Raw genomic sequence first — 13,523 nt, 5'->3', positions numbered from 1 at the left:
CTGCTGCAGGGCTCTGCAGAGCGACCTGCACAGGCTGGAGACATGGACCAAATCCAACGGGATGAGGTTCAACCAGGCCAAGTGCTGGGTCCTGCCCTTTGGCCACAACAACCCCTGGCAGCTCCAGGCTGGGGACAGAGTGGGGGGACAGAGAGGGACCTGGGGTGATGGTGACAGCGGCTGGACATGAGCCAGGGGTGCCCAGATGGCCTTCTTGGCATCATTTGATGGCACCTGGGCTGGGTCGGGAACAGTGTGGCAGCAGGATCAGGGAGGTGATTCTTGGCATCATTCCATGGCATCCTGGCCTGGATCAGGAAGAGTATGGCAGCAGGACCAGGGAGGTGATTCTTGGCATCATTCCATGGCATCCTGGCCTGGGTCAGGAACAGTGTGGCAGCAGGACCAGGGAGGTGACTCTACCCCAGGACTGGGCACTGGTGAGGCCTCACCTGGAGTGCTGTGTCCAGCTCTGGGCCTTCAGTTCAGGAAGGACATGGAGGGGCTGGAGCAGGTCCAGGGAAGAGCAGTGAGGCTGGGAAGGGACTGGAGCACAAGTGGTGTGAGGAGAGGCTGAGGGAGCTGGGGGGGCTCAGCCTGGAGAAGAGGAGGCTCAGGGGGGACCTTCTGGCTCTGCAACCCCCTGACAGGAGGGGGGAGCCGGGGGGGGGTCAGACTCTTCTCCCAGGAATCAGCAGTAGGACAAGAGGGCACAGCCTTGAGCTGCACCAGGAGAGGTTTGGGTTGGACACTGGGAAGAAATTCTTCCCAGAGAGAGGGATCAGACCTTGGAATGGGCTGCCCAGGGAGGGGTGGAGTCACCGTCCCTGGAGGTGTTTAAGGACAAACTGGATGTGGCATCAGTGCCATGGGCTGGGTGACAAAGTGATGTTGGGGCAAAGATTGGACTCAGTGATCTCAGAGGTCTTTTCCAGCCTGGTTGATCCTGGTAAAACCACCTTTCTTGGATTTGGGCAGCTCATCCCCCAAAACAGCCAACCCGCCAAAGTTTCAGCATCGCTTTGGGTCCTTCTGACACTCATTGATTTAAAGAGTGTTTTTTTATATAAAAGCTACCTGTGCTTGGCAGTCTGAATTAGAAAGAGTGAAGCAGCTAAAAACTGATTTTTTGGGTTGATCTAAATAACTTGCTTTGTGCTTTTTGAAAAATAACTATTTTAATTTATTTCTGAATTCATCCGCCAAGCCTTCCCTTCTCTTTGTTCCCCTCTCTAGACCCATTGCTTGCTTGGCACTGTTCGCAGTTGTGTTTTGCCCTTGGAGTTACATTTTGTATTTTCTTGCATGTTACTGTGTAGGAAGAGGCTCAGCTGTGTCAGAGAAACTGGCTGGAAAGGCCAGGAGGTGTGGTTGCAAGATAAGGGCAAGGCAGAGAAATACACCAAGGAATTACAGGGTTTGGATTCTGGGAAGCTCAGGGTATTTTCCTGCAGAGGAAACTTTAGATACTTCAGCTTTCCTGCCTTTTTTCCTCCCACGCTTTCGGTGTCAGTAGGATTAAGGAAGAAATGCTACATCTTTTAAACCTCTCCAGGGATGGTGACTCCACCACTGCCCTGGTCCCCATCCCTGGAAGTGTCCAAGGCCAGGTTGGACGGGGCTTGGAGCAGCCTGGGATAGTGGAAGGTGTCCCTGCCCATGGCAGGGAATGGAATGAGATGAGCTTTGAGGTCCCTTCCAACCCAAACCTTTCCACAATTCTGTGAGATTTTTTTTGCATCAGCCACCTCTCTTAAGCCAAGTTGTTACCACAGACAATTCCTCTGGCTCCATCCACCTTTGGGAGCAGCTGGCTCTAGTGGCAGGATGCACTTTGAAAGGGAAACAGTGGGAATAACACCTGAAGGATGTCATTCCTCCTGGGATGCAGGGGGTGACTGCAACATGGTGTGAGGATCTGCCTGCAGTAAGTGCTTGAGCCAAGCAATGGATGTGTTGGGAAGTGTGAGGCTGTGGGGAGATCCCAGCACTCCCAATACCTTGGATATTAGCAGCAGCCTGAGTGGTTTCATTGAGCCGGGTAAGAGGTAAAAAACACGGAATTTTTTAATCACAACTCTAAGACACTTGAAAATACTTCAAGCTAGACCTGTTCTCGCTTGTCCTAGGTGGGCTGTAAGGCTGTGCAGATATCAGGCCAATATCCCCCTGACTTACCCACACATCAAAAAGCAGGAAACACGAGTTTTATCACGGCCTTTCCTCAAATCTCTTTAATGCAGGGAAGTCGGAGGGAGCGGCTGGTGCTTTGTGCCGCGGCCCTTTGATGCAGTTTGATGTACAGCCTGTGAGAGGCTCCTGCCTGCACACACATGGACAGGCAGCTGTGGGAGCTTTGCTGCCTCAGGAACGATCCCAGAGCCGTGTGGGGACTGGTAGGAAATGAGGGGAACGGTGCCAGTCCCCAAAGCGTCTGCGGAGATCAAACCTCCCGCCTCGGAACAGGCGCTGTGGAAAAGCAGGAGCCGGCGCGTTTCCAACCAGCCAGGAAATGAAAACGGGGCTTTGGCTGTGCAGCTGAGGGCTGGGCTGGGCAGGGAGGCAGTGCTGGGGCTTGGGAATGGATGGACATTGTGGGCACTCGTGTGAAGCTGATGGGACATGAGTTGGAAAAGCAGAGGTGGGGTTGGTGCAGGGAGAGAGTTTAATCCAAGCTGGGGGGGTTCACCTGGAGAAGAGAAGGCTCCAGGGAGACCTGAGAGCCCCTTCCAGGGCCTAAAGGGGCTCCAGGAGAGCTGGAGAGGGACTGGGGACAAGGGATGGAGAGACAGGACAAGGGGGAATGGTTTCCCAGTGCCAGAGGGCAGGGTTAGATGGGATATTGGGAAGGAATTCCTGGCTGGGAGGGTGGTGAGGCCCTGGCTCACGTTGCTCAGAGAAGCTGTGGCTGTCCTTGGATCCCTGGAAGTGTCCAAGGCCAGCTTGGAGCAACCAGGGATCGTGGAAGGTGTCCCTGCCCATGGCAGGGGATGAGATGAGATGCTCTTTAATGTCCCTTCCAACCCAGACCATTCCAAGATTCCATGGTTCTGAGCTCTGCTGATGGCAGTTCAGACCACGAAGCCACTGTTCATGACCCAAAGCAGCCCCTGCCAGCAGTACTGGAGGGCAGGGCAACCACAGAGAGCTGCTCCCTCCATCAGGGGCATCACCAACCTTCTGCCTGTTCCCAGGGAGTGACATTGGATCCTCTGGAGCAGGGATGCCAGCATGGGAATTGCCACTGGTGGGCAGTGAGATGGGAAGCACGTGCAGGGGGGCGTGGTCCTGCAGCCCTGTAACTCTCACTGTGCTCCCTGTCCCTGCTGTAAATGCTTTGTCCTTGTTTTTCATGTGGAAGTAGTGGAGGTTTGTCCAGGATCAGGCTCTCAAGAAGTTACTTAAAGCCTCTGCCCGATGCCCAGAGGTGTTTCCTTCCTTTCCCAGGAGAGCAGTGGCTGAGGCTGTTGTGTGTGAGGGTTATTCCAGGAGGAGGAGAGTGCTCTGGAAGCAGGAATGTGCTTGGGATCGGTGTCTGAAAGCTCTTACTTAAACGACTCCTCCAGGAACTGCTTTTGCCTTCCCTTAATGTCAGACAGAAACCAGTTTGGACCAGAACTATTTTTAGAGCAGAGAATTAATAAAAAGTGCAATCCATAATTACTAAATCTGGAATGCAGCAATTCCTGGTTCTCCTGAAGTACCTATGGAATGGCTGCCATGTGCTCATACGAGCAGTCTTGGCTGGAGCTTCTCTTGGCTTTGAGCAGTTAAACTTTGCCATGGATTTCTGGTTTTTTAACTATTAAACCGTGGCTGTTCTTTGCTGGAGAATATCCTTGGTTGGGCCTTGACTGCTATTTTCAGACAGTGGACATCTCTGATTTTGGATACTCAGCCTTGGAGGTTTGTTAGGAATTCATGCTCCGAGTAGAGAACTGGGGAGGGTAAAGGTGTTCCCCTCTTCTTAGGTTTTCCTAAAGGAAATCAAAGAAACTCCAAAACGACCCTCCAGCAGTGCTGTCAGGGCCTTTCTCTGGGATGTTCCTGCTGCAGAACAGACTTTGCCAGGGTTGTGACCTCATGGTCTTGACACAGGAGGATGTCCAAGTCTTCTTGTCCTTGCTGATGTTTTCTGGCACCAGAACCCTGACTTGGTGCTCTGCAACACCCACCTCCTGGAAAACACCACGCAGGAGGATGTGCTTTGCAGTTTGGATCTGATTTCCCTTTGTCTATGCTGAGTGAAAGCTGCCAGGGCTGGGATAGATATGGGCAGAGCTCTCCATCAGGCAGGAGGAAAATATCTCCTGGAAAACAGGAGGAAGTGCTGTCAAGAATGGAAAGGGCATTTTGTATCACATGCAGTGCCAGGACAAGGGGAAATGGCTTCCAGCTGCCAGAGGGCAGGGTTAGATGGGATATTGGGAAGGAATTGTTGGCTGTGAGGGTGGGGAGGCCCTGGCACAGGTTGCCCAGAGAAGCTGTGGCTACCCCTGGATCCCTGGAAGTGTCCAAGGCCAGGCTGGACAGGGCTTGGAGCAACCTGAGCTAGTGGAAGGTGTCCCTGCCCATGGCAGGGGGTGGCACTGGATGGGCTTTCAGGTCCCTCATGAACCAAACCAGTGTGTGATTCCATGACTCAATGATAACATCTCTTTGGTGTTTCTCCTTCCAGCTTGACCCTCTTCCAGAGAAGGTTTTCCAGCAGAGAGCCAACGCCAATGCGGTGCATTCCATGGAGAAGGTCATCGAGATCCACAGTGAGTACCCCACTGACCCAGCTGGGTCCCTTTTGGGTTGCCCTGGGGGGACACCTGTTTGCCTTCTCCACATTCTGGCAGCTCTGTGTTCCCATGTCCTGGTTTCCTGGCGGTCACTGCACCGTGAACTGGGTTTGTGCCGCCTCAAACTGGTCTGACTGGGCCAGCACGATGCACAGCGAGCAGGTCACTCAGGGCAGTGCTTTGGCCCTCGGGGGGGAATTAGGGAATCAGGGCACGGTTTAGGTTGGAAAGATCTTTAGGATCATCAAGTCCAACCCTTAATCCAACACTAAATGAGATTAAAACCTCTAAAATCTCTGTAAAGCACAGACTGTGCTGCAATCAGAGCTTACTCTTATTCCTTCAAAAGCAATTAAGTATCTCTGAACAACACAAGTCTTGTTGGGTGTTGCGGCATCCTAATTAAGGATAGACAGGCATGGAAGTGAAACAGGCTCTCAGGCACAGGGTGGGATTGCTGGGGTGTCCTGTGCAGGGCCACTTGATGGCTTTTGTAGGTTCCTTCCAGCTCAGGATATTCTGGGATTCTGTGAGTGAAATTTACTGGTATTTCCGGTTTATTCATCCAGGAAGGTTAAAATCACTGCAGTGGAGCTTTTCTGGGGAAATTCTTTGGGGGATGGAGTGGAAGAGCCTGAGTGATATGGGAATCCCACTGCTATGTCCTGATATCTTCCCACATCCAACATTTGTGGTTTAAAACTGGAGGGGGATTGTCTCCCTTTTATAGGGTGAAAAGCTTAAAAGACACCACACTATGGGGTTTTTTTCCCCCTAAAAATGCCAGGTGGCTTTAGAATTTGAATTCCATTTCCAGAAGCTTTTAAGGACCACTGGGACACCTCAGCAGCACCTTGAGCCAGCCAGTGATACACTGATTTTTCTCTTTAAAATGAGCACAGCAAATTAAAAGAGGTTTGGAGTAAGACCCTCAGATCTGCTGCCCAGCACAGGAGAAATGGAGATGCTTGAAAACAAGACCCTTCCTCCCCTTGTTCCACCCTCACTGTCTGGGTTCTTGCTTTCAGGTTTTGCTGTGGCTTTTTGGGTACCAGGAAATTCCTGGGGACCAGGAGAATGTCCTTTATTCCCTTCCCTCTGGAGTTTCCAATGAAAAAGGGTGGCAAACTGCCTGCATAAAAAAAATCCATCAAAGGTTGAAGCTTGGATTTGATGATCTTGGAGGTCTTTTCCAACCTTCACGGTTCTAAATCCAACTTGGACTTCTTTAGTGTTAGGGAATTTGCCCAGAAAAAACATGTGGGAGTTAGGAACTGAATACAGGTGTCCAGTCTAATTCTGGACTGAATCCTTCCCTCTCCAGTGTTTGTCCTTAGGTCTGGAAGTTTCTGAGGGTTTTGATGTGAGAAAGGAAAGGAAAGGAAATTTCAGGAAAGGAAATAAATTTAAGGAAAGGAAAGGAAAGGAAATTTCAGGAAAGGAAATTTCAGGGAATTTCAGAGAATTTCAGGAAAGGGAAGGGAAGGGAAAAGGGGGAAGGTTATTATTTGAGCACCATGAAGTGATAGCAGGCAGGGCTCAAGGTCACATGGGTGTGATGAGTGTTCCCGGTGTGGATCTGAGAGGGCTGGTGGGTCTGGGAAAGCAGGAACTGTGATGGGGCAGGAGCCCTGATGTCCCTGTTGTCCCTTGTCCCCCAGGCAAGTACTGGCACTCCCTGCAGCGTTCTGCCTCCACGGTGGGCTATTCCCTGGTGGAGGCTCAGAAGTGTGAGAACGAGGAGGCGGAGACGGTGACAGCCATGGCCTCGCTGTCCGTGGGCGTGAAACCAGCAGAGAAGAGGTGAGCTGCTTCCCTTCCCACCTCCCATCCCACCCCTTCTGGGCTCATCCTCTCCTCCTGCATTCCCTGTCCTCCATGGATTCCTAAACCCCTCCTGGGTTGCGGGCTCGGTGTGTGCTCCCTGTGCCTGGCCCTGCTGCTCCCGCCAGAGCCCGGCGTGGGTTTGGGCCACGAGGGGGAATTGATCTTGCTGCAGGAAATGGGAATGTTGCACAGGGGCTGACCATTGACAGGACCCCAGGGAATGGCCTGGAGTTGTGTCAGGGTGAGTTTAGAAAAAGGTTCTTCCCGGAGGGTGGTGGGGCACTGAACAGGCTCCCCGGGGCAGCGGGCGCAGCACCAAGGCTGCCAGAGCTCCAGGGGTGAGAACAGATTGTCCAAACACCCTTCTCAGGGGCAAGTTTTGATTCCAGGTGAGCCAGCTGATCCCAACCCGGCAGGTAGGAAGGTCATGGGAATGTCACGGGTGAAACTTGGCACCACTTTGTCCAGCTCTGCCATGCTCAGCCCTCTTTTCTCTCTCCCCTCCCTTCCCCATCCTGCCTGGCCGTGAATCCCCTCAGACCTGAGGACGAGCCCATGGAAGAGGAACCTCCCCTGTAGCATTAACCTTCGAGCTGGAGTTCTCCTGTCTGTTCGTCTTCGTCTCGAAGCTCTGCCAAGAAGCTTTCTCTTGTTACTCCTGCGTCCTGTCGCGGTTAATTCCAGAACACGGGAAGGACAGCCAGGTGTAAAGCAAAGCAACCGACAACAAAACCGGAATCTCTGCGTATCTTTGAGTCTCTATTTGCCGAAAAATGCTGGTGAAGAGCAGCAAAGGACTGACAACGTTGGGTGCTCTTCCTCTGGTCCTCACTGGGAGCGGAACGAGGAACGACGCCCGGGAAGTCTTTGGCAGAGTTGCCAAAAAACACACAAAAAAATATAAAGAAAACAAAGCTTCAACAACAAACACACGCGAAAATAAAACAAACCTTAACATAAAACTGGTGCTTACAAGCTGATGACCCACAACTGAGCAATCTCCGCTTGAACCACTCGGCCCATCGTGTAGTTTCATTTCTTGGATGTTTTGGAATGGCTCTTGCCTGCCTGGGAGTCAGCGACAGCTCCTGTCAGAACGGGAACTCTGGGAGATGGTGTATTTTTAACGGGGAGGGACAGGGAATGAGGGACTCATCTGACATCTAAAGGAAAGGGAAGGAGAAAGGGGGAAACGTGAGCCCAGATGGAGTCGGCTTTATGGTCTCCAAAGCCATCTGAAGATGAGTTTGTGCCTTTTTTTCTAATTGATGGATTTGGTGCAGCTGGATTTTCTGAAGTTTGAGGAACAATGCCTTAAGTAAAAAAAAAAATAAAAACAAACAAACAAAACCCACAAAGAACACAGCAGTTCCTGAATATTTTTCCTCTGGTTGGGAAAGCCAAGAACTGCCATCAGGAAGGAAGACTTTTTGGCTTGTGCTGGCATGATGGTGGGAAGCAGGCATCAGCTGAACGGAGCGTCTCCAAAAACTCTCGACAAGTTTGGATTTGTTTTGTTTTCTTTCATTGCTGTTTCGAAAAAAAAAAAAAAAAGGAAAAAAAAAAGAAAAAAATAAGGTAGTTGCCAAAAAAAGTGGCAAATACTGTTGGGTCTTTGAAATTCAACCATTTTTAACAACAAATTTTCCAATGTTTTCTCTCTCTTCTACATTATCTGGCAATTGAACTTATCGATTTGGTTGTCGAAGCATGTATTAGACACAACTGCAGGTTTTAAGACTGGAATGCTTTTTATTAAAAGCAACTAGCATGAGATATTGCTTAAATTGTTAGGTATAAATATATATGTGTATAATGTATAGTCCAAATGTATTCCAAGCTTAGAAACCGGATTCCTATGAATTATTGAGAAAAATATTTATGATGCATTTCTAGGAAAAAAGAAAAAAAAAGAAATATATGTAATAAATGCATACTCTAACAGTAGCCATTGGAAGCTCCCTAGGGAGAGATTTGGGAATTGGAACGTCCAAGGTGCTTTTGGAAAAGGATCCAGGTTGAAACATGAGGACTTTTCAGGTGACAGGTTGGGAAGTTTTTCAGAAAGCCAACACTTGAGCCACTGGGCAACTACCCTAAACATTTGTATTTTAATTTAAGGTTTTTAGTTGTGATCCTTTTCTAACAAAGACAAGAAAACAAAGAGTTTTTTATAGCGAAGACGATGAATTTGCTGTTAATTTTTATATGGATCTTTTCCCGCCCCCCTCCGGAAGCCTTGTTTGTGTGACTCCGACCTTTCTTTCCCCTTTGGCAGGTTTCCTTCCCCGACAGCAATAGCATCTAAACCTCCCTCCCTTCCCGCTTTTCTTGCTTGGACATGGATTTTCCTTTGGGGTTTTGCCTTTTCCTTTCTGGTTTTCTCTCCTTTTCCTCGACTCTTTTGGACAGTCAGCAGCTTCCTGCAGGCGTGAGGAACCGTGGCACACGGACAGAGTTGATTTTTTCGGGATTGGGTGCGTTTTTTCAAGGAATAGGGGGCGTGGTGAGCTCTTTTGTATCACTGTATATTTCCTCAGTTCTCTTCTAGTAGCTGTGTAGAGAAAATAAGGAATTTCCTTACCTTTGACATAGTAGTATCCAATGGGCGATGTCTTTGTCCTCCAAGGATCACGGGAACCTTGGGACAGCTCGTTGGACACTCATTCCTGGCGTTTTCTCTCCGCTGGACTGACGGATGCCCTCAGACCTCCCACCTCTCTCTTTTTCTCTCCTCTTCTTCCTCTCGCTGGTAGGGCTGGAGGTGTTTTTTCCCCCGGGAATGCCGGATGGGAGAGGCAGCCAGCCCTTCCTTGAGGAGTTGAGCATCCTAGAGGAGCATCTTGGAGGCGCCGGCGCCGCCTCAGAGCAGTGTAGGACAGCGCATCCCTGCTCCCAACCCCCACACGCAGCTTCTCCTCAATCCCTGTCATTTTACCATCCCTGTTATTTTATCCTGTTCCCGTGATGACTGACGGGGCCGCTTCCAGTAACTTCCTCTTTTTCCAGTTCTCCAAGCAGCCGTTTCCATTCCGTTCAGGAGTCACGGGAGGCATTGGAGGTGCAACCCCACGTGTGAGCAAAGGCAAGAGGCTTTTGGTTTATTCCTCCATTTCTAATGCAGTTGAAAACACTACAGTAATTGAGTTGTGCAAACCCAAGTACGTCCGAAAATTCGGAATTTTAAGGACCATCCTCAGTGTATCCTAAAGAGAGTCCTGTGTGAAAACACGAGGGACCTGGGGATGGGGTGGGCCGGGATTTTTTCTGCCCGCCCGCTTTGCTGCTGTGACCTAAAATCAATCCCGCTGCCGAGTTTGGTGACTGACTTGGAATTATCCTTGGAATTGTCCTCCCTCTGTGGGCGGTGACCGTGTTCACACCCTCCTTTCTCTTGCCAGCTCTTCCCTGGAAGGTTTTTTTCCCATTTCTCCTCTCGGTCGTGGCAAAGCTTTTTCCTTCCTTTTGGGCCTTCCCAGGAGCCACCAGCTGACCGTGCTGAGCCAGTTCCTTTAGGAAAACTGGAGGAGCTCATCGGGATCCCACCTTCCTTCCTTTCCACCATTTCACTCAGCTTTTTGCCAGGGATGGAAAGACTTTTTTCCCGAGACGTCAGAGCTCGTCTCCTCCGAACTCCGGGTGACGTGGATTTGTTTGAGCGTCACCCGCTCCCCTGGGGATGCTCTTCCCCGGGGATGCTCTTCCCTGAGGATGCTCTTCCCTGAGGATGCTCTCTGGGGCCGGTGCAGGCGCGGAGAGAGGGGAAGGAGCCCCCGTTTTGAGGCTCCCCGGGGTTTTTTCACCTTTTTGAGCCATTTGCTTCTTCATTTCCGATGACTTTGCCATAGGGCAGGAGCCCGGGATGCTCCCGCATCCCATGGTGGTGCTGCCCAGGGCATCTTTGTACCTGCTTGGGAAGAAAAGGAGCATCTTTAAATCCTCTTGACAGTGAAGTGAGGCCCAGTTTGCAGTACACAACCATCAGGGGGTTTTTTTTTGGGGGGGGAGGCGTTGTTGTTTTGGGTTTTTTTTTCTTCTTACTTTCGATACAAAACATTCCTTTTTTTATTAGTCACGGTCACGTCTTCATTCCATTCTTCCTTTTGTAAACTTTTTTGGGCCCACGTTCTTTTGACGGGCATTGATATATATAAATATATATATAAATATATATGAATATATTTTTTTAAGTTTCCTACACCTTGAGGTTGCATGGTCTGTAAGGTTGGCATGTCTTTATATTGTATACAGATTTTGCACGCCACACTTGGCAGCTTTGAAAACAATAACAAAAAAAACAAAACAAAACAAAACAAAAAAAAATGGTGGTTTGGGGTTGGGATTTTGATTTTTTGGGTTTTTTTGAATTTTTTTGGGTTGGTTTTTTGTTTCGTTTCATTTTGGTTTGAGATTTTCTTTTTTCCTCTCGTGGCATTTGCGGAGACTAAAGGTTGGGATGTTGTTGTCACACACACACACACACAGAAAAGGAAGGAGAGTGGGAATTTTTGTTTGTCTCACTGAACTGAATAAGAAATTGTGCTTTTTGTTGTTCAAAAGAGTAACTACAAAGAAAGCAGACAAAGGACTACTTACACATTTCTCATTTTAAGAAGAGAAGAAAAAAAAAAAAACTAAGACGTTTCTCTAGCACTTGTGACTTACCAATAATAGAGTTTATTGTATTTATGCGGAACCAGTGTTTTTAGGGGGGACTACGCCGAACACACCAAGTAAAAACTGCCTGTGTCCTGGTTACTCTCGTTATTCTTCTCATTTCCTTTCGTTTGGGTTGGTGTTTCGCTTTGGTTTCTCGCCGGGGTGGGGAGGTTGGATGCGACGGACGCGACCCTCGCGTCGGAGCCGCCAATCCCGAGGAGAGCTGCGTGGCTGAGGAGGACTTGAAAGAGTTAACTCTCCAGCACAGCCGAACTTTTGTAAGGAATTACTTTTCCAGGATGTATTAGTGCTCGGTTTCACTTTAAGCAGTCTTGTACTGTGCAACACTGTGGTTTAAAAAAAAAAAACGAGACTTTACAGCGAAAGGCAAAACGTGTTTCTTCATTGTCGTGAGGTCGGGCTCGTTCTCAGCTCGGCTTCGCTTTGTCTTTGATATTGATGAAAAAATTAAAAAAAAAAACAAACCACACACACACACACACACACACAAAAAAAAAAAAAAAAAGAGAAAAAAAAAGTATCCTATTGAAAGAAAATAAATTAACACTTTTCTGTGCTCCATAGTGGAGGCGCTATTTTCCAATTTATGAGGATGACAAACTTATATATATAATATATATATAAAAAGTGGGGGCGGGGAGGGGGGGAAGGGGTTGAAACATTATTCACCCGAGAGCTTATTACAGATATGTAGTATCAAAAAGTTGTAACTATATTATATTCTACTTTATACCTATACATGCTCAGTATGATGTCACCATTGGTAGCAGCTACCGGTTTACGCTGTAATTTAGACAAATTTCACTCTTTATTGTATGGACCCTCCTTTCAGTGATTCTTTGTGCTCATCTTTTAACTTGGTGGAGTTGGAATATTTTTATCGTTCTTTTCTTTTTCTTGTTTTGGTTTGTTTTGGTTTTTTGGTTTTTTTTTTTGGTTGGCTTATTTTATTTTTCTCTTTTCTCTTTATTTTTATTTTTCTGGTTTGGTTTTGTTTCGGTTTTGTTTTTGGTTTTTGGTTTTTTTTTTTACTGGCCAATGGTGTCTTTCTCTGACAGTACCGACTTCAATTTCAACTTTATTAGGAGTCCAGTATTTTGTACCACATTATGACAACTTGTTATTCTTGTGGTGTAAATAAAAAGAAAAAAGTTAATTATAGTACCACCCTGATTTCTCTTGCTGATCTTCTTTTCATCCGGTGCTTTTGGTGGGATGGGATGGGTCAGGTCTCAGACAGGTGTCCTTTATCTCATTTATAATGGGCCTTTTTCATCTGTTTTTTTAATGAATTCATTCCCCTGTCCTACAGGGGGAAGGTTTGGGATCATACAGTGGTTTGGGTTGGAAGGGACCTTAAAGATGATCTTGTTCCAGCTCCTCTGCCATGGGCAGGGGCACCGAATTCGTCAAACTCAATGCAATTAAATTTAAAAAAAAAGGGGGTTTTGCTGTGTTTAGAAGGGTGAGGATGTGGACATGGTGCATTTGTGCTCTGTCAAGGCACAATTACCCACTGGTCACCAGCTTCAGATGCCTGCAGGGACAAGAAACCTGCTTCCCATTAAATCAGGAAGGGAATGGGGAGCAATTCCTGAGCTTTAAAGATGATTAAACCCCAGAGTCCTTGAGCAAAGCTTTCAGAATTTCACTCTTCGATTACATGAAGGGGAAAAAAAAGATGAAAAAATCCCTCCTTCCCCACTGCATGGAGCAATTCCTGAAATCCTCCCCAATCCCCGTGGATAATGGAGCCAGGGTGAGCTCAGCTACCGCCTTCCAGGCCGGGTTCACTCCATGGTGAGAGTCAGGAATTCCTGGAGCCTGTTTATCCAGGAGGGGGGTCCTGGAGTTGCTGAGGGTCCTTGCCCCCTTCCCCCCCAGCCAAGCCCAGCCTTTGGTGGGATGGGATCTTTCATCCATTGTGAACAAAGTGGTTCCTTGCTGTCGTGGAAGGGGAGTCTCGGGGCCAAAGTGGGGGGTTTGGAGAAAATATCCCCATGTGGACATTGGGATGTCTGTGGAGAAGTTCCTGGAGCTTCCCAGTTCCCCTGTGGCTTTGAGATGTGTGTTGGCAGTGCCTGCAAAAACAAAAAATCCCACTAAAATTGAGTTTCCAGCAAGAATGGCTGAATTTCCCCCAAAAACCACCAACCAGTGAGGGAAAACAGGGAAAACCCACGGAGGGACAAGCTGGCATTGTGTGTCTGGCTCTGTCCCGCCCCAAAT

At 48.5% G+C, this 13,523-nt stretch overlaps 1 protein-coding gene and 1 pseudogene across 6 annotated transcripts in view; both read left to right on the top strand.

The window, feature by feature from the left end:
* The window catches only part of HDAC4 (histone deacetylase 4), a 195,567-nt gene extending 183,106 nt beyond the window's left edge, over positions 1–12,461 (top strand). For all 6 annotated transcript variants that reach the window (XM_051791018.1, XM_051791016.1, XM_051791017.1 and 3 more), the window contains 3 exons: positions 4,679–4,763; positions 6,449–6,590; positions 7,154–12,461. In XM_051791018.1, coding sequence (XP_051646978.1) covers positions 4,679–4,763; positions 6,449–6,590; positions 7,154–7,193 — 267 coding nt within the window. In that variant the 3' untranslated portion in view covers positions 7,194–12,461. The remainder of the gene's footprint in view (positions 1–4,678; positions 4,764–6,448; positions 6,591–7,153) is intronic.
* The window catches only part of LOC127472604 (uncharacterized), a 37,940-nt pseudogene continuing 33,998 nt past the window's right edge, over positions 9,582–13,523 (top strand).

This window comes from Manacus candei, unplaced genomic scaffold (genome assembly GCF_025592945.1).
Source record: "Manacus candei isolate 608988 ecotype Guabito, Panama unplaced genomic scaffold, ASM2559294v1 h1tg000029l, whole genome shotgun sequence".
Taxonomy (NCBI): domain Eukaryota; kingdom Metazoa; phylum Chordata; class Aves; order Passeriformes; family Pipridae; genus Manacus; species Manacus candei.
Note: the sequence above shows the minus strand (reverse complement) of the source record. Positions and strands in the feature narration are given on the sequence as shown.